This window comes from Cyclopterus lumpus, chromosome 21, assembly GCF_009769545.1.
Source record: "Cyclopterus lumpus isolate fCycLum1 chromosome 21, fCycLum1.pri, whole genome shotgun sequence".
NCBI lineage: Eukaryota > Metazoa > Chordata > Actinopteri > Perciformes > Cyclopteridae > Cyclopterus > Cyclopterus lumpus.
The window spans coordinates 8,110,290-8,128,321 of NC_046986.1; the positions used below are offsets into that span (position 1 = coordinate 8,110,290).

At 42.8% G+C, this 18,032-nt stretch overlaps 3 protein-coding genes across 6 annotated transcripts in view; 1 reads left to right on the forward strand and 2 right to left on the reverse strand.

The window, feature by feature from the left end:
* sytl5 (synaptotagmin-like 5) overlaps window positions 1–4,952 on the reverse strand; it is a 31,992-nt gene extending 27,040 nt beyond the window's left edge. For all 3 annotated transcript variants that reach the window (XM_034562418.1, XM_034562416.1, XM_034562417.1), the window contains exon 1: window positions 4,773–4,952. The gene's annotated coding sequence lies outside the window, so the exon portion shown is untranslated. The remainder of the gene's footprint in view (window positions 1–4,772) is intronic.
* Window positions 4,953–6,895: 1,943 nt separating this feature from the next.
* LOC117750336 (dynein light chain Tctex-type 3-like) lies at window positions 6,896–9,561 on the forward strand. Of its 2 annotated transcripts, none has more exons than XM_034561496.1 (5): window positions 6,896–7,008; window positions 7,969–8,013; window positions 8,230–8,353; window positions 8,454–8,531; window positions 8,671–9,561. In XM_034561496.1, the coding sequence occupies exons 1-5, from the start codon at window positions 6,982–6,984 to the stop codon at window positions 8,739–8,741; spliced, it is 345 nt and encodes a 114-aa protein (XP_034417387.1). In that variant the 5' UTR covers window positions 6,896–6,981; the 3' UTR covers window positions 8,742–9,561. The 2 variants fall into 2 exon arrangements, with proteins under 2 accessions (XP_034417387.1, XP_034417388.1); XM_034561497.1 differs by having other exon boundaries at window positions 6,907–7,008; window positions 7,972–8,013.
* Window positions 9,562–9,745: 184 nt separating this feature from the next.
* xk (X-linked Kx blood group (McLeod syndrome)) lies at window positions 9,746–18,032 on the reverse strand. Its single transcript, XM_034561495.1, has 3 exons — window positions 17,603–18,032; window positions 12,982–13,244; window positions 9,746–11,820 (listed from the first exon to the last, which is right to left on the reverse strand). Exons 1-3 carry the CDS (start codon window positions 17,845–17,847, stop codon window positions 10,883–10,885), a joined length of 1,446 nt encoding a protein of 481 aa, XP_034417386.1. The 5' UTR covers window positions 17,848–18,032; the 3' UTR covers window positions 9,746–10,882.

Here is an 18,032-nt window from a genome sequence, read left to right on the forward strand (position 1 = left end):
ATTAAGAGAGCGCTCAGTTTGACCTCATGAAAGTGTCATCTAACGCCTTTAACATGCAGTTCCTGTTCACCTTGTATTAGCTTTTCACCAACTCTAGTTTATTGTCTCTCCACGCATTTGACCATCGCTAAGCCCCGCCCCCCTGGTGTTACTTCGTCAAGCTGTCAGCGTTACCATGGAGCCCACACTGTCACTCAGATCAGCGATGTCATCGTTCACATGCACATTTAACTCAAATTGCTACCGTGGTTCTAGACTCTTGTTCTTGTTCAAATTTTTTTTCAAATTTCTTCTTCAGACATTAAGTTACTATATCGTGACATATTTTATCAGTGCAAATACATTTGAATAATCAAACTGTTTTCACAATCTAACATAAACTCTGGGTCCAACTATACGATAGCTTTCTACTGCATAACACAAGTTTCAACTGTCAAGAATCAAATACAATTGATTGCAATGCATTTCAACAGCAGAATTTTAATAATATACCTTTGAATGTCATACTTTTTTTATTTTTGAATCCACTGCGAACTGAATAATTTCATAGTCAACGTGTTTTAACGCTTATAATTACATAACACTGAGGCCGTGACTCCCGGTCGTGTCCTTACAGCTGTCGTTAATCTGTCGAAATCCATTTATTGAATAAAACACCTTGTTGTGCATGACTCGCTAACAATGAATCTAATTAATGTCAGTGTTTGATGTACGTTCTGCCATGTTGACTTTTCCACAAAAACACACTCAGTCAACATGCTGGTGCTGGGATATAATAAAATATAGATGTCATTCTAAATAAAAAGGTTAATTTGGAGGCCTCATTTGCAGGTTCACAGCCCCCCACCCCCCCCCCCACCCCCCCCCCACCCCACCCCACCCCCCCTCCACCCTCAGAGGTCCAGTTCAACGTCACAGAACACCCACAGTGTGCGGCATCATGAGTCCATATACACATGCGTGGTTTAAGAAGGGTGACACAGAGGCATCACTCCCTGACCAGCAATCTATGTACCCAACTGAGTCATTCCTCTCAGCACTGCTTCAAAATTACATTTCTTCTTTTTCTTTTTTTTTAATTGTTTCTCTACCTCCCACCTCTGCAGTGTTGTTGTGTGGACGCCGGGCTTCCACTGATTGCCTCGCCGCTGCCGTGATTGAACGGAGACGAGCTGCATCTCCGAGGCCGCGTGGGGGCTACAGGCTACAGACTAAACGGGGGTAAGCACCAGAGAGCCACAGATAAAGAGAAGCGTGAGTGAGTGGAGATCAGAGTTACGCTACGGAGATCAGAGTTATTGAACGCAGCAGCACAGACAGGCTTTGTTGCAGCGGCTCGGGCCGTAAACAGAGTTAATCCGGCTATAATCATGCAGATTATAGTGGGTTTAATGGGCTAATATTCAACATTTTAAATTATTATTATTTGTGAGAATAGAGAGTGGACAGGAATTCATGTGAGAGGCCAATGAGATGCTAATATACTGCCATATAAAGAATGGAAAGCAGGTACTAAAGCAGTTATGTTAACAAATGGGAATTTAAGGTCTTCAGGCTGGTTGTAAAATGAATACTAGGCCGACGTATAAATGTTTGCAATGCTGTCTTTTTAGGCAACATCATTTCACAAATGGAATATAATATTCATAACTGTATTATCCACTGAAACCAGGAATCGTGTTTCCGTTAGCTTGGAATGAGCCCCTCGTGTGTCTACGTAGGACGCTAAGTTCAAAGCCTTGGTGCCGCCCGATTTTTGTTGCTCATAAAATATTGTCATTATGGTATGGATGGCCTCTAAAGGGAGGCGAAACGTGTTACCAGCTCATGTCAACGGAGCCTCGGAAAGGGAGGAAATGATCGAAGGCGTACGTATTCAGTCGGTTGCAAACCGACAACCGCAAATTCCTTCACACTGTCCATTTAACACGTTTGTAGGGAATAAATGTGTATTTGTGATATCAATTTCATAAACTAGTGCTTCTATCTAATACATTTCAATATTTAAAAATATATAGCTTAATCACAGCAAATTACAAGAACTTAAATTATTGGCACTTTGAACGCCGCGCTCTGTGGTCGTTTTGAGCATTGCACCATGCCAGGGTTATGGCTTCCACATAACTCGGGGCCATCGCTCTCCTCATAAGGAAAAGATGGCCGCTGATCATGTGTGGGCCGCTTACTGAACTGAATTACTGAGATGGTGGTTTATTAAACTAGTAAGTAGTGTTTTAGCTGTTGCTAGCTAAGGCTACATCACCATGATAAAGAGCTGTTGTAATTTAGCTGTCTAGTTTTTTAATTTACGGCAGATTTGACATGCTGTTTTTCGTGGAAAATATACATTTCTGTAGTGTAATAATTCAAATCTACTATTCTGGTTTGAAAAAAAAATGTTGTTAAAAAATACAGCGTTTCTGTTCATCAGTATATCGGTGTGGCACCACGAGCTGCAGCCTGTCACAGAAATGTCTGCCATGATAACAAATACATGTGTGACTATATGGCTCTCACGTACGTACACACACACACACACACACACACACACACACTTCTACTATGTCTTGCCAGATCTGGGAGACGCAGACCTCTAATGCTGTGTGACTGCACTCCCCGGGGCTTCGTTCTGCTCCGCTGGATGAGCGCTGGCTGCCTGCATGCAGAGAAATCAGGGAATCCCTTCGTTCTCTGGCTCCTCTCCTCCTTTATTCACCCATCTATTCTTCCCTTCAGCAGCCGTGTGTGTGTGTGTGTGTGAGCTGTACAAAAGCGTGGTTATCATTAGGGAGCCATTCTCCCCATGACAATGATAAAACAGCCTCAGCAGACCCGGCATCTACTGCTTACTGGAGCCAAATGAACCAATTTCAGGAGGCGTCACTACGACAAATTATGGTGGCAGAAGAAATCCCCCAAAGAAAACAGCGATGTAAAATTGGAACGGGATTTTACAGTGTTTTTCTTTTAGGGAAAGCGTGTACAAACCTCCAAGAGGCTACTTATTTTAATAGCACATTCACTTACATGGCTTCCTAATTAACCCGTGGATAATGTATGAATTCAAAGGTGTCATTGTACCTCATTAGCACAATTGCTTTGTTTTAATTGACATTGTTTTTAGTTTTGTACTCACAGACCTGATAGTTGACCGGAAGCATTGGCAGAATGTTGTTTGTGGCTATACTTGGTCAGCGTAATAGCCACTTTGGCGAGCTGCCAGTCTGACACTTCTAGTAGACACTTTCATAAGTAGAACTTGATTTTTCAGACTACATCTGCTCCTTAAACTGGCCAATTAAAAATATTACTTGCTGCCAAATAACTGCAGTAAAAAAAGACTTATGAAAGTCTAAAATAATTAGTCCACTGGTGTCTAGTCTATGTGTTGACTGTAAATCAATCAAAATGTACAACATATGACACAAGAAGTATGTTTGGTAACTGAATAATAATGTAAGCAATAGATAATAAACATTTTGGGGGGAAAGCATCTTATTGGCTGTTGAGAGATGTTGCGGTCGTTTCATACAATTCTCTGCAACAAATAAAACAGCTATTCCTTCAAGTCATTTATCAACTGTTGCAGGGTCTGACTTAAATGTGATGATTGGCTGCCTTTGTCTCTTTTACATCAACATTAATGGAGCATATTTCATATTTAGTCATGGTGGTCAAATGAAACGTGTAATTATCCATGATTTTCTGTCATTAAAGATTAACCATTCATTGATTTAGAGCTGAAAGGGCTGAACGATTAATCAAAAACATTACCAGGGTCATCAATGAGTTATAATAACCATAAGCTACAGGCTTAATTTGATTGAACAAAGAAACTACCCTAATGTAATGTAGTACATCCTGCATGTATTCCAGCCTCAAACCCTCCTGAGAGCTCTTCTGGTTCCTGAATGGAGGCTTTAAATCATGCATGCTGACAACATCTTACCATCTTCAAAATAATTGCTTCCCATTTTCTTTGATATCCTAAACTGGATCTCACATCTGAGAAGCAGCATCAAACACAAGCACGGCACCAACTAATCTAAGGCTACGAAGAATTGCAATGAGGAGTTTCACCTTACGCACGTCTCCAGACCTGGAGCACCTTCAGGAGAGCAGAGCAAGATGTTCAGCCTGCTGACACCGTGAGTCATGAGCACCAGTGTTCCCTGAGAAGTGGGATATCCTGCATGGTGACTCCACGTGAAGCTACCACAGACCGGGTCACCGTTCACCAACAACGTGCGTTATAGGACCCATTAAGTGGATTTAAATCCTCATTGATCTCAACCAGTGCCCACCACCACATCATCGTGACATCACGATGAGGGGTTTTCAAACCGGTCTCCGGTCCGCAAGTTCATCAATGCCACATATTCTCAGCAGGTTATTACAATACAAGTTGACTTGGCTGCGGGTTAATCCAGCGTCGAACCCAGCGGGAGGCAACCCGAAACAAGGAAAGGAGCCTTTTTTGCTGCATTGCACCTTCCCAAAAGGCGCTGAACTTTAGCCGGGGACGTGGGGCATTCTGGACCCGCCGATCTGTGACTAATCTCCCAAGGTCGTGGTCGTGATGGGGGCTAGACGGCTCCCCCCCCCCCCCCCCCCTCCCGTACAAAAAGCAACAAGGAAAAGACACACACCAAACAGCATTCAAACTAGAGACGAGCAGGCTGCGGCTGACTGTGCCATATGCCACAGGAAACACGGCGGCGCTGGGTGTCCCGGTGCGCTGCCGGTTGACCTGAAGAGCGGCGGTGTCTTACCTGGTGGCTGTCGACGAAGGAGGAACCGGCGGGGAGCACGGCCGGCTGGGAGAGTCCGTCCCGGGATCAGTGACCGTCCGTTAGTGTGTCGGTGCGCCTCGGCGCCGTCTGAAGGCGCATATCCAGAGCAGGGGTGTTCCCGACAGGAGGGGGCGTGGTGTGTGCGCGTGTGTGTGTGCGTGTGTGTGTGTGTGTACGTGTATGCGTGTGCGTGTGTTCGTGTGTGTATATGTTTGTGTATATGTGTGTGCGTGTACGCGTGTATATACGTGTGGACGTGTATGTGTGTGTGTGTGTGTAAATGTCTGTGTGTATGTCTGTGTGTACGTGTATGTGTGTATATGTGTATGTGTACGTGTATTTGTAAGTGTATGTGTGTGCGTGTATGTGTATGTCTCAGAAAGAGAGAGTATTTGTGCGAGTGCGTACGCGTGTGTGTGTGTGTGTGTGCGTGAGAGAAAGATAGTGTGTGTGTGTGTGTGTGTGTCACGCAATCCCCATAAATAGGATTATTCCTGACAATGCCACAGTTGTTTCTGCAAAAACTCCTTCTGTTGTTTTAATGACCCAATTAAACCGGGCCATTAGGTGTATTTCATAGAAATTCACAATATACATTAACGTATATATATATATGTCTGTGCTCTAAATAGGTTCAGGGAAACTCCTTCCTGTCACTAGTAAATTATGTATTCTGGACTATATTTCCCTGCTGATCATGACATTACATGTCAATTAGCTGACGCTTTTATCCAAAGCGACTTACAATAAGTGCATTAAACCATGAGTCCAAACTCAGAACAACAAGAATCAAGCAAGTACAATTTCTTCAATAACGTTAAACTACAGAGTACTATCCGTAAGTGCCATTTAAGTGCTACTAAAGTGCTAAACAACAAAGTGCTATCGGTAAGGGACATTTAAGTGCTGCTAGAGTGCTACTACGGCTCCTTCCTTATTCAAGGTATAGTCGAAAAAGATGTGTTTTTAGTTTGCGACGGAAGATGTAGAGACTTCTTTCTTTTTTTGATCATGAGTCTGTATTTCAGTTATGGGCAAAGCTCTGCTGCAGAGTTGATTTAATAATGAATGGGGTTGTTATCTATATTCAACTTGGACAAATAGAGCAAAAAAAAGAGCGATGGTAAGACGACCTTATTCCAGATCAACACCGGCTTGTGCAAGCATTGAACATAATAACTGTTTATCTGCTTTTCTCAGCCTCTGTATTGATCTTTCCTTGCAAACCTATTTGCTTTCTTTAATTGTGCACAACCTGTAATGATGCAATGATGAATAAATATGATGATGTATTGCATAACACACTTATATTATAATATATATATTACCCTTTTGTTATCACTTTGCATCTATGTTTCATTCACCGTGTTTCCATTATATATTCTCGGCTAGGGTGTGTCCAGAGATACAGATGAAAAACTGTCTTTATAACTCTCACAGTCAGTCATTAATCTGCTGAGCCTTGTAACAAAATTAAGGAATTAAATAAAATACATTTCTCATGAAATGTAACATGATTACAAATTATATTCAAGGATTTAATAATGAAAAGCTTTATTATTGTCATTAGGCTATACAAAACATGACTGCACAATGAACTGTTAATTCTGGGGTCATGGGGATGAGCGGTCGTCCCGTAACCACAAGGATTTTCCCACGGGAATAAATAAAAGTGTACATTTCTTTCTTTCTTTTAGTCGTAGCCCCCTCACACATAAAAAAATATATAAACAAATATTCAAAATATTTAAATAAGAATTAAATATAAACAATCAAATAGACAATGCATAAACAACCTACACGTTGCACTAAATGAAGAAATAAAAAGGAAATATATACATATATTATACATGTTGTAAATATTAAGAGCATCATTTTTAATCATGTGGAAGTCTGAGTTCAATTCATTGCTGTTCAAACCGGATTAATTTCATAAACTCTGAACCTTCCCCCTGATAAACAGACAGGGTAACAGTATTTCTGTCTTGAGACGCCCTCCACCGTTGAAGCTGCTGTGGTGCCGGAGGGTCAGACCGCCGCCAGAGGGCGACACTCTCCAGACAGTCGCGAGCTTCCGGTGCAGAAACGCCTCTTCTTCGCTCAAAAGCCGGAAGTAAACCGGAAGCGCGTCTAGGAAACAGCAGCTAAGCCGCGGCGACAATAAAGATAAATCCCTCTGTGAGTAACGATGGAGGAATATAACTCTGGAGATGAGGTAAACTTGTTTTTTTACATGTTTTATCTTCACTATTTAATTCCCCGTTAAACACGAGAAAGACGACGCTTTGCTCAATGAGCAGCTTAATCCCGTTAACCGGAGCTGACTGTTGTTTCCATCGAGGTGTGGTCACTTTCAGTCTTATTACATTTATAATGTTTACAGATTATTAACATCAGTAAAACCAAGGTGCTGTTTAAATTACATATATAAATGGCACACAGCTGACAATGTATAAAGAAAAAAAAAACATGATGAAAATATTCCTACTTTTCTTTTTTAATGAAAATGTCGCATGATGTTGTTTGTTTTTTTTACTTTAGAAATCTGGAATTACAAATATAAGATTATTCATTGAAGTTATTGCAATTGACATACATTTTGTCTTAAAATAAATATGTGATTTGCTTGATAATGACATAAAGATATATCTGCACTTCTGTCCCTTTTATCATACATGTTTACCAAACATATTTAATTATTTTGCACCTGCTGGAGGAATGTGCGGAAGTATACAGAGTTTATTTATTTTACTCCTCTTTGCATTTGGTTCACAACATTAATTTGGCAGGTGGTTTTCTCCAAAGGGACTTTTTCTGAGTGCATTCAAACTCCATAACACATGTACAACATTCAATCAGAACAGTTTATGCCGAACGTCACAAAGGTTTTGGCTCCAGATGATTATTGGTGTGCATGTCATTGCTTGAAACAAAGCAGTGTTACACATGTCTACGTGTTTATAATGCTCCATTGGAGATCAGTTTGAAAATAAATGACATGGATGTAAACTGTGTGAAATCATCAACAACTCTTCAAAAACCTTTTAAAACAACACCTGCACAGATTGTATATTATTATATATAAAGATTCAGTCTATTGGGAGTTTTTTTTGTGCAAAACATGAAATAAAACAACCAACTAACAAAGTGTTTTCTCCTTTTTGAAATGGGACAGCAGGTTGTCTTCAATGCTGATGATGTCAATATCTCGGTTAAAGAGGTACATTTTCTCTTCTGCAAACATTGATGCATAATTTATTGGGAGTAAACTATTTAATGTGATGACCGTAAATGTGTCTCTCTGTCTGTCTCTGTCTGTCTCTGTCTCTCTCTGTCTGTCTCTCTCTCTGTCTCTGTCTCTCTCTGTCTGTCTCTCTGTCTCTGTCTCTCTCTGTCTCTCTCTGTCTCTCTCTCTGTCTCTGTCTCTCTCTCTCAGTGTATCGAAGGTGTTATTGGTGGCACAGATTACAACCAGAGTAAAGTGAACCAGTGGACGGCCGGTATCGTTGAAAACTCTCTGACTCACCTGGTGAAGCAAGGACGTCCGTTCAAGTACATAGGTGAACCGACTGCCCGTCACATGCAGTAACATGAGGCCTCGGGACGTGAAGCTGACATGTGGAGCTTTTGTGTGACGCGTGAACATCTGATGTTTTGCAGTGAACTGCTCAATAATGCAGAAGAGCGGCGCTGGTCTCCACACAGCCAACTCCTGCTTCTGGGACACGGCCACTGATGGTGAGAGATGATTCATATTCAGAGCTGGGGGCATTTTATTATGTGTTCGGTACCCGTGCCAATGCGATGCCTGAGTTTCACTCATTTTTAAAGTACATTTTGGTCACAGTACGACTACGGTGTAATTTGTGTCTCTCAGGAAGCTGCACAGTCAGGTGGGAGAATCGCACCATGTACTGTGTGGTCAGTGTGTTTGCTGTGGCGCTGTGAGCTGCTCTCTCTCTCTGGACACCATGTCTGATGCTTGAAGTGGCACCGTGACCAAGAAGCCACGAAGACCCTCTGGATGTACAAGTAACTCGTTTCTCCCCACAGGCTTGAACTACACAACGGCAGAATAAGAGTTGTGGTTTGTAGAACGTTGCTTTGTAGGCACCGCGGACAGAATTCAACCGTGAAGCAGTGCTTTGCTAAGTAATAACATCTGAGTGAACACTAAATAGTTTCTCTCCCTAATGTTATAATCTGTGTTTAATGTAAATCTTGATTTAGTTTTAAGCCGTGCGAGCGTCAAGGCTCTGGGGATGGCAGCGTATGTCTGTCCAGACTGAAATATCCCACCTACTATTGGATGGAGTGCCATGAAATCCATCAGGATGAATTGTAATTAGTTTGCATGCATTACTTTGGCTTATGAACTAACAACATTGTGTTTAAAGCTCATTATTAAACCTTGGCTTCACGCTAAGATGGTGAACATGGTAAGCAGAGCCTCAGTACAGCCTCAGAGCTGCTAGACTCAGTCTCGTCTTCCTTTTATCTCTTTCAATACATTCCCAAATAAAACTGTTGCTGTCGTGATACGTTCGGTATTTAAGAAAGTCTGACGTGTTTTAGTAGATATCTGATAACTTGTCTCTGCTAGTCTGCATTCATGTTTTGTTAATAAGAGTTTGTATTTCCAGATTGATGCAGTTTAAAGGTCAGAAGGACAAATGCACTTTTTCAAGACCTCTCTGTATAAATCCTTAATTTCTTCTGTAAAACTGAGTCCATTGGTGTTGTTTAATAAAGAGGTTTATTGGAACAATTCTAGTGGTCATTAAATGTGTTAACGGTCCACCTTTTTAAACCAGAATGTGAATTGAATGTCACAAAGTAGATAAAGGTTTAAATTATTCAGTTTGGGTGTTTGTCCACTAGATGTCAGCACATGGCAATGTGTGTAGTAACTGCTTTTCAGCACAAAAACTGACAATTTTCACACATAAATATAAATTTATTTTGTAAGTGTGATTATAGGCCTTTTTTTATTTTGCTCTGAATGCAAATGTTCAATGTATTCGAAACATCTTTCATATTTTTTTTTTGGGCTTATCTAAGTTGTACAAAAACATAAGGAGCATTCATTTGATACACAAAGTCATCGTCCCGCTGCAGATGCGTTGCAAAAAGGAGTAGGTGCAAAAACAAACACCGACATTCTCTCTCTCTCTCTCATATACACAATTATACATTAAGGGTTGAAAAAAGCACAAATACTTGATGCAATTCCAAACATAATCAGTGAGATATAATCACTTTTAGTGTGCACTTGGTGTAAATATTCAAACTAATGAGACACACAGATTAAGAGCCCGACGGACGTAACGAGCACGAATTAGAAAAAAAATGCAAATACATCTAAAAGCATTTCACGCCACGTGCTTTCTCAACAGTTAAAAACAAAGCCACTTAAATCCTTCTTTTTTTTTGTAAACGTGCAAAAAACATTTGCGCCTGAAGACGTCCGTGCTTTACATTTAATGTGTTTGGTTCGGGTTCGTTTAACTAATGTGTGGAGATTCACGTCTCGTCGTTAAGCACAAACACCTCCACAGAAGCAGCGAGTCTTAATGATAAAGCTCTTATCGAGGAGTACAAAAAGAAGCTGATTGCTTGCAGCCGTAACACTACGGGGAGTTTCAAGAGGGGGAAAAAAAAGAAAACTCCGTACAAAACGAAGCCGTTAATTCGAGGCTCCACACATGCACACCTCCATGCTGATACTAAATACAATCAATTTAAATGCATGGCGCCTTGTGATCAGTAATGCAGCGTAGAAGTGCACGCGCTAAAATACAGAAGTAATGCCGCGGCCCGTGATTTTATTTGTAGATTTTTAGATTAAAAGGCTGGTTTTGATCTTGGCTGAAGACGGGTCATCACCACCTCTTCTTCTCCTCACAGCACTGAACACTATGCGTGGTCAGTGTGCAGCTCCAGGTATGAAGGAGTTGAGACGGATGCGTGACAAGGATTCAAAGTGTGAGCTGGCGGAGTGATTCATGTGGCACTTAGAAGGTTACAGAAGGGCGCGGTGACTATCGAGTCGCTCCTCTGGATGGCACGTCCAACAAGGTGTGAGGCTCCTAAGCGTTGCAGGACGCATTGTGCTTAATGTCACCGTTGATGCCGCCACTCGTATTATTGCCCATTTCATTCGGGTTTTCATTAGTCGTATCGTTGAGCATGTCGTACGACGTGTCATTCGGCGTGTCGTCCGTGCTGTCGCTGGCCGTGTCGGGGGCCGCGTCCTGGGCCGACCGCGTGCACGTGGTGGGTCTGAGCGACTTTCCCATCGGCCTGTTCTGCCCGTTCTGTGGGGAAGCGGCAGAGTCGCACGTGAGACAGAGGAGACGGGAGCAGTTCCAGAGGCCCCGGGTCATGCTGGAGGAGAAGAGCCTCCGACACGGATGACAAAACTGGTAGAAGACCAGCATGAAGAAGATGGCGATGGCGTAGGCGACCAGCAGCTGCAGCACCAGCAGCGGGGCGCAGAAGAACTTGTAGAAGTCCGTTTTGTAGAGGTACCACAGCAGGAGCAGCGAGGCGTTCTCCACAAAACGCACCATGTAGTAGACGGCCATGCGATACCAGTTCTGGGACTTATTGATGAGGTCGGGGTCGCTGAGCTTCACCTGCACAGCGGACCAGCAGAACATGTTGATGCCGGCGTAGAGGAAGGTGAGCAGGCAAAGCACGATGGTGGTTCCCACCCGGGTCAACGTTTTTTCTATGTTCTCGGGGAACGGGGAGTGGCTCTTCCAAAACAGGATCCACGGGTAGAAGAAGAACACCAGGAAGTTGAGCAGAACCACAGGCAGGACCCAGAGCTGCAGCACAGAGCTGAAGAGAACCAGAACCACCACACGAGTGGCGATCTCAAAGCTCCTCCACAGGAAGATGCACAGATAAGCCACGGGGCGGACGTCCACTTCATAGTCGTCGTATTTGATCTTGATGGCCAGGATGTTGCAGCGCAGCGCTCCGTAGACGATGGACAGGAGGGAGATCACCATCAGTGTACCTGACATTGTAAAAGAGAACACCATCAAGTTTTTTTTTTTTTTCGTTTAGCAGCTTTTAAAGTTTCTTGTTTTGTGCTAAAAATATTCTTCAAGTAATTAGCTAAGTCTGACTTCTCATATTGTCAATCCAATAACGTTTAAAGCTGTCAGGGAACCCACGATACCTACAATGTACAAATCGTTAGTCCGAATCACTAAACATATTGTTTCATATTTTATACATGAAACATACATGAATACGTCTATATTACAGTGGATGGTGTCTATGTTTTGGGTTACAGATATAATATAAAAGTCCTACATCAGCACTTGTTTTTCCCAGCTTGTCTCAACAAGATATGTAAATAATATTCAAGCAGTTGTTCCTTGCTGTGATCTTTCCTGTTCTTCCTGTGTGATGGGGACAAAATCTAAAATAATAATTATAATAATAATAATAATAAATCTATCCTTATTTTTTGTACAAAATCCCGTCGTTATGTTTTCCTCTGCAGAGCAGGAAGTGGAGGGATCATAACAATAAAAGATGGGAATTGGTACAAAAAATACTTTTTGTCCAGAGCGAGACTGGATTTTGTCCCCCATCACTTACATTGAAAACACATTAAGGGATCTTTTAATTACCAGTATAGAGGATGGATGATTACAGCAAGAAAAAAACAGTTTTAAAGTAAATGTGTCCATTTGGGAACCTCTCCTTTAAAAGGCCCTGAAGCTCCCATTCACCACAACCAAGCTGTTAAACCGCCAAGCGTGAAATAGAAGTGTCAGACGGTCCGGAGCGGAAGAAACACGATTCATGTTTTCATCTTTCATTTTGTCCTAACTCGAAGAACAGATGTCCTAGTTTGACTTTGTGTGAACCTTTAATAAATCTCTCTCAAGAATAGAAATACTGAGATCTGCACCATACTGGCAGAGAGAATCACCGTTTTCCATCCTCCGCATCAGAGAGGAGGTTACGTAACACTACTTTGACTCATGCAAACACCAGCCTCTCATTTCCAATACAGCACTTAGCTGATCGGCCCACATCACGGCGGAGCTGTCGACTGGCGAGGGGGGATTAAGGGGACGGGTCATAAACCAAAGAGTCGGACACGCACTTAAAGCACATGTACCCTCCTCCTCCTCCTCCTCCTCCTCCTCCTCCTCCTCACCTCGTCCGATGGAGACCCCCTGCTGCAGGACGCAGATGTAGAGTTGCAGGGTGAGCTGGGGAGCAGATCCCAGGAAGGCCTGAATGACAGAGGTGCGGGCGAAGGCTGCTCGGTGCGTAAACAGTTTCCCCTCCGCCTGCCCCACCTGCCGCTCCACCTCCTCCGACTGGCCCCCGTGAGGCATCTGCTTCTTCCTGGTGATGCTGACATACGGCTCCTCAACACGGCCCACGCCGCCATAGATGCAGAAGGCCTCCAGACACCTGCAGGACCAACAGCATAAAGAAGGAGGCCATGAAGAGCACAGCAGCATAACACAAGCAGGCACTAGTTCAATATAATTCAAATGTACACGTTTACAAATTCATAGAGGGAAATGTTGAGAAATAGCAAGAAATGTGACAGACTGAATGCTAACATGGTCCCTCGACGAAGCTAATTAGCGGATGTTAACAGGTGTAATGTTAAGTGTTCAGAGTCGTAGTGTTGTTGACATGCAAACATGAGCTACACTTAGAGGCTGGTCTTATTAGTTTGGCATGAATTGGATCATAAATCAAGGTGTTGGACAGAAAAGATTGGTTCTGATGGATAAATATGTATCTCAATCCTAAAGAGGGCAGCCCTTCAAGGAAAGGACTATTGGTGGTCCATTGGTCAGGGTTGTGCTTTTATTTATTTATCTATTTAATTCCAGCCTTTCTTTGGCTACTCTTAATCAATCAGGTATTCTTGTGAGTTTTCTTATCCTTGGTTTCATTCCATTTTACTGGTTTTACTTTAAAAACTGAAGCTATCTAGGGCTGCAACTAAGACATTTTTATTAATTACAAATCTATATATTATTTTATGTATTGATAAATGTTTTAGTGTATTACATGTCCATCACAATTCCCCAGAGCCCAAGGTGACATCTTCCTAATGGTTTATTCGGTCAGAACAACAATCCAAAAAATACACAAATGCTCAAATTTGAGCTGTAACCTGAGACAAAAATAGCATTTTTACTTTTAATTGCTAAGCAAAACTGTTGCAGGTCATTTTTCTCTCGATCTACTATTCATTTCAACTTTCGGGCGTCTTTCATCTGAGATACATTTTAACACAAGACTTCAACACTCGCTCAGTCAGACCAGAAATGTTTTTTTTGAACATGTCATATTCATCATCAATATATTTTGGTTCATGTACACAAGCGTTGAGATCTCTGTTAGAAAGAAAAGAAATGTACACTTTTATTTAGCCCTGTGGGGAAATTCTTCTCTGCATTTGACCCATCCTTAGTTATTAAGGAGCAGTGAAGCGCCTGGGGAGCAACTGGGGGTTCAGTGCCTTGCTCAAGGACACTTCGACATGCAATGAATGGGGAGAGCGGGGATCGAACCGGGTGTGATCGTAAAGAGATGTCAGTCGCAGGAAGCCATCTGCCAGATGGATGCGTGTGCACAGCGCCACTTTAACAGCAAGGCAGCAGGATTTAGCCACAGGCCTGCTGAGGGACAGCCTGTTCATCAGCTGGAGTGAACACACCACTGACTCCATTAAAATAGAGATAAAGACATGAAAGGGTAAAGGTTTATAGACCGTCAGCAGCTTTTCAGATTTTAAAACAAATTACTTAAATCTCATTGAAGTGATGAAGATCAGTCGGACTTCCTCGTGTAGACGTGTTTGTGTGGCATTGGGTAAAAGGAGTCATAATCTGACTTTGAAGCAGCTGTAATACATTAGAGGTCCAACGGATCATAACACTCACGGTTCAGATCCCTGATCAGAGTAGCACAATATTGTTTAAAAAGGAGCAAATATGACTTTGGCCACCAAAACTAATTGCTGATCCAAACTGATCCATTTTGGCAGTTATAGATCCCTTAGTTTGATGCTGGTCCACAAGGCTCCAGACCAATTTGTATTGCCAACGTCCCAAAATTAATTTCAACCACTCTGAAGTCTGTAAAGCATCAATAATTCTAAATGCTATGCTTTGGCATTTATAGTGTTTGTCTTCTTCATAAAAACACACAATTCAAATGAAGAGGAAATAAAAGATTGTGTTTTTATGGATTGAAACACATCTTGTCATTTGTAGTTTTAATAGTGTATTCTAAGCTGTTTAGAGCTATTGTAAACATATCATGATCTCCAATATGTATAAATGTTGTTGTGAAAACGTCTTCTTCAAACAACTCGATGTATTCAAATGTCTCACCAACCCTACATTTTACGAGATTACACGTGAACACATTATGAGAACTTTATAATTGACTTTCGCCCACTCCTCATTTTCACTGAGCAGAGCCTGAACGCATCATAATGTAACCGAACTGAACGTTCGTCCTCCTGTCAAAGTAAACACGGGTTGATTGTTTACATTATTATCAGAGATCAGCGACTAAATAAATATTTTTTTATATATACACATTGAAGTGGAAAGAGGCCTCGAGTGTCAAACTCTGCACATGTGTTACTTTTTATTGATTCTTCCAAGAACTATAAGCAAAATACATTGTTGAGTGCATGGGGGGCTTTAAACGGTCAAACAGCTGTAGGAAAAGTAGGTGGACCTTGAATTAATATTATTAATGCATTTTTAACCCTGAACCGACAGAGACACTCAACTTTGTGTTTCGAGTACATGATCATATCCCAACATACTTTCGTGAAGAATTAGAAATATTAGGGGCTGCACGGTGGTGTAGTGGCTAGCACTGTCGCCTCACAGCAAGAGGGCCGCGGGTTCAATTCCCGGTCGGAGCGGTCCTTCTGTGTGGAGTTTGCATGTTCTCCCCGTGGCAGCGTGGGTTCTCTCCGGGCTCTCCGGCTTCCTCCCACAGTCCAAAGACATGCTGCAGGTTAATTGATCTCTAAATTGCCCATAGGTGTGAGAGTGAATGGTTGTATGTCCCTACATGTGCCCTCGATGGACTGGCGGCCTGTCCAGGGTGTCCCCTGCCTTCGCCCTATGTCAGCTGGGATAGGCTCCAGCGCCCCCGCGACCCTAATGAGGATAAGCGGTATTGAAAATGGATGGATGGATGTTTAAGATTAGACACGAAGCTGGAATGAAGGACATGGAAGGAAATGATTAGATCAATAGTTATGAAATTAGAAGTGTTGTTTGTTCAGGAAGTGGCGCGTGTCGGCTGCAGAGACGGACACTTCCCTCCCTGCTGTGTTGTCAGAGATAAGGAGCTCGCAGCCACCGCGTGCTATTCTTAGATATGCTCTTGACGGAGGAGAGACGTGAAAGTCTAAATAGTAATCATCTGAGCGCACTCGAGGGGAAGCAGGCCAGGCCAGGCCGGGCCCGGCGGGTCAGATCCACAGAGGCCACGGCTGGGGAGCCAAAGAGAACAATAACATGTGGATGTTTTAACATTTAGTTCTATTTATTCATTTAACTGAATAGTTTACATAATAGTCTACCAAAATGTCCTAAAATAGTAGAAACAATGAACTAAAACTTAAGTTGATACATTAAAACAGATGGATCTGTCCACAAAACCAGCAAATATTTGAGAATCTTGAAATGATGAGTTTAAAAAGCAAGTACCATCTCAATTCTAGATTTGAAATATGTTTTGGTAGTGAGGGCATCCAACGATGCTCAGTGTATTATCATAAGGTAAAATGAGAAATGGGATTTCTTTCTCGAGACCTTTTTATGGACCTATGCTGTATAAAATATAAAAAAACACAACAGTTTTGTTTTTCAATGGCATGTAATCTGTTTAGTTTTTTGTTACTTTTTATTGAACTCTCTGTTTTATAAGTATTACTCTGCCTGTTAAGTTAAGTGCTGCCATGTAGAAACCTTTCATAAAAATCAATAAAACCTCAAATGCCAGCTGCGGGCTAATAGATTAATTTTCTTTCAATTTACGGATAATGGATTTCCATTAGGGCTGCAACTAATTATATTTGAGATGCTAAAAATAATCAAATGTTTCTATACTTCTTTTCTTGAAAAAAATAACAATTGATTATTCGGTTATATACCAAAATAGAAACGCTGATCGATTCATCGACTGGTCGTTTGGGCTCTATAGTTTCTCTGTTACAGGAGATTAATGGGTTATTATGGGGTGTCCCCATGTAATTTCTCCTGCTGTTTGTATTATTTGCCAACACTGTCGCGCTGCATGTCTGACAGCAGGGAGGTTTTACACGCAGGACCGGGCTCCAGATGGTCCCTGATCACGGAGCAGGCCACTGTGTGTAAAGCTCCCTCCATCAGAGTGTCACTATGTCAGCTCTTCTCAGTCATGAATGCCTCAGACACAGCAGGACATGACCACACAGTAAAAGGGGAGCTCTCTGTGCCCTGTTGGGTGGCGGCCTGCTGTGTGGGTATATGGAACATATCGATATGCATATTGATCAGCTTTTTATTACCGAACTCAATAGCACATACATTCACATGCACCGGCCAGCCAGAGACAAAAGGCCGGAGAGAGTGAAAACAACCCCCCCTTGAGCAGCTTAAGTGGGACCCGTTTTCAGACAAAAGTCCCCCCCTGGACACCACGCATAGGCGTGCATCACGTGACACGGTGATTAGGAGCTTCCAGGGCTTCTTCTCGGGCCAACCATCAGAGATAATAAAGAAGCCAGCACCGACCTGACGATGGGTCCGAGCTGCAGGATGTGCAGCAGCAGGATGAGCGGTCTGTCTCTGCTCAGGTCCCGGTGGATGAAGGTGAGGGTCAGCTGCACGAGCACGGACGGCACGAGCGTGAAGAGGAGCGTGAGCCCTTGCCAGATCTGGTCTCCAGCTGAGCGGTACGTGGAGCTGAGGTAGAGCGCCGCCGTGGTCTCGGCCGTGAACAGAGACACCGACACAAAGATGGAACTGGGGAGTCGCATCCTCACTCACTCCGCCATTTGGGGACTGCGCCTTCGCCCCGGGGTGCGCACGTCCACGTGCATGCCGCTGCCACCGGGCAGTCGGTCAGTCACCCGCCGGAAGGGACCGCGTTGTTTTCGGGGCTCGCGCTGCTGCTGCTGCCGCAGCTCATCTGCGCTTTTGAGGCAGGATGTTTATGACATGC

Coding starts and splice junctions, on each gene's coding strand:
- LOC117750336 (XM_034561496.1), top strand. CDS start 6,982: ATGGAGGAATATAACTCTGGAGATGAG. Junction 7,009..7,968: donor AATATAACTCTGGAGATGAG/GTAAACTTGTTT, acceptor GAAATGGGACAG/CAGGTTGTCTTCAATGCTGA. Junction 8,354..8,453: donor ACGTCCGTTCAAGTACATAG/GTGAACCGACTG, acceptor GATGTTTTGCAG/TGAACTGCTCAATAATGCAG.
- xk (XM_034561495.1), bottom strand. CDS start 17,847: ATGCGACTCCCCAGTTCCATCTTTGTGTCGGTGTCTCTGTTCACGGCC. Junction 13,245..17,602: donor CAGCTCGGACCCATCGTCAG/GTCGGTGCTGGC, acceptor TTGGTCCTGCAG/GTGTCTGGAGGCCTTCTGCA. Junction 11,821..12,981: donor GGGGGTCTCCATCGGACGAG/GTGAGGAGGAGG, acceptor TTACAATGTCAG/GTACACTGATGGTGATCTCC.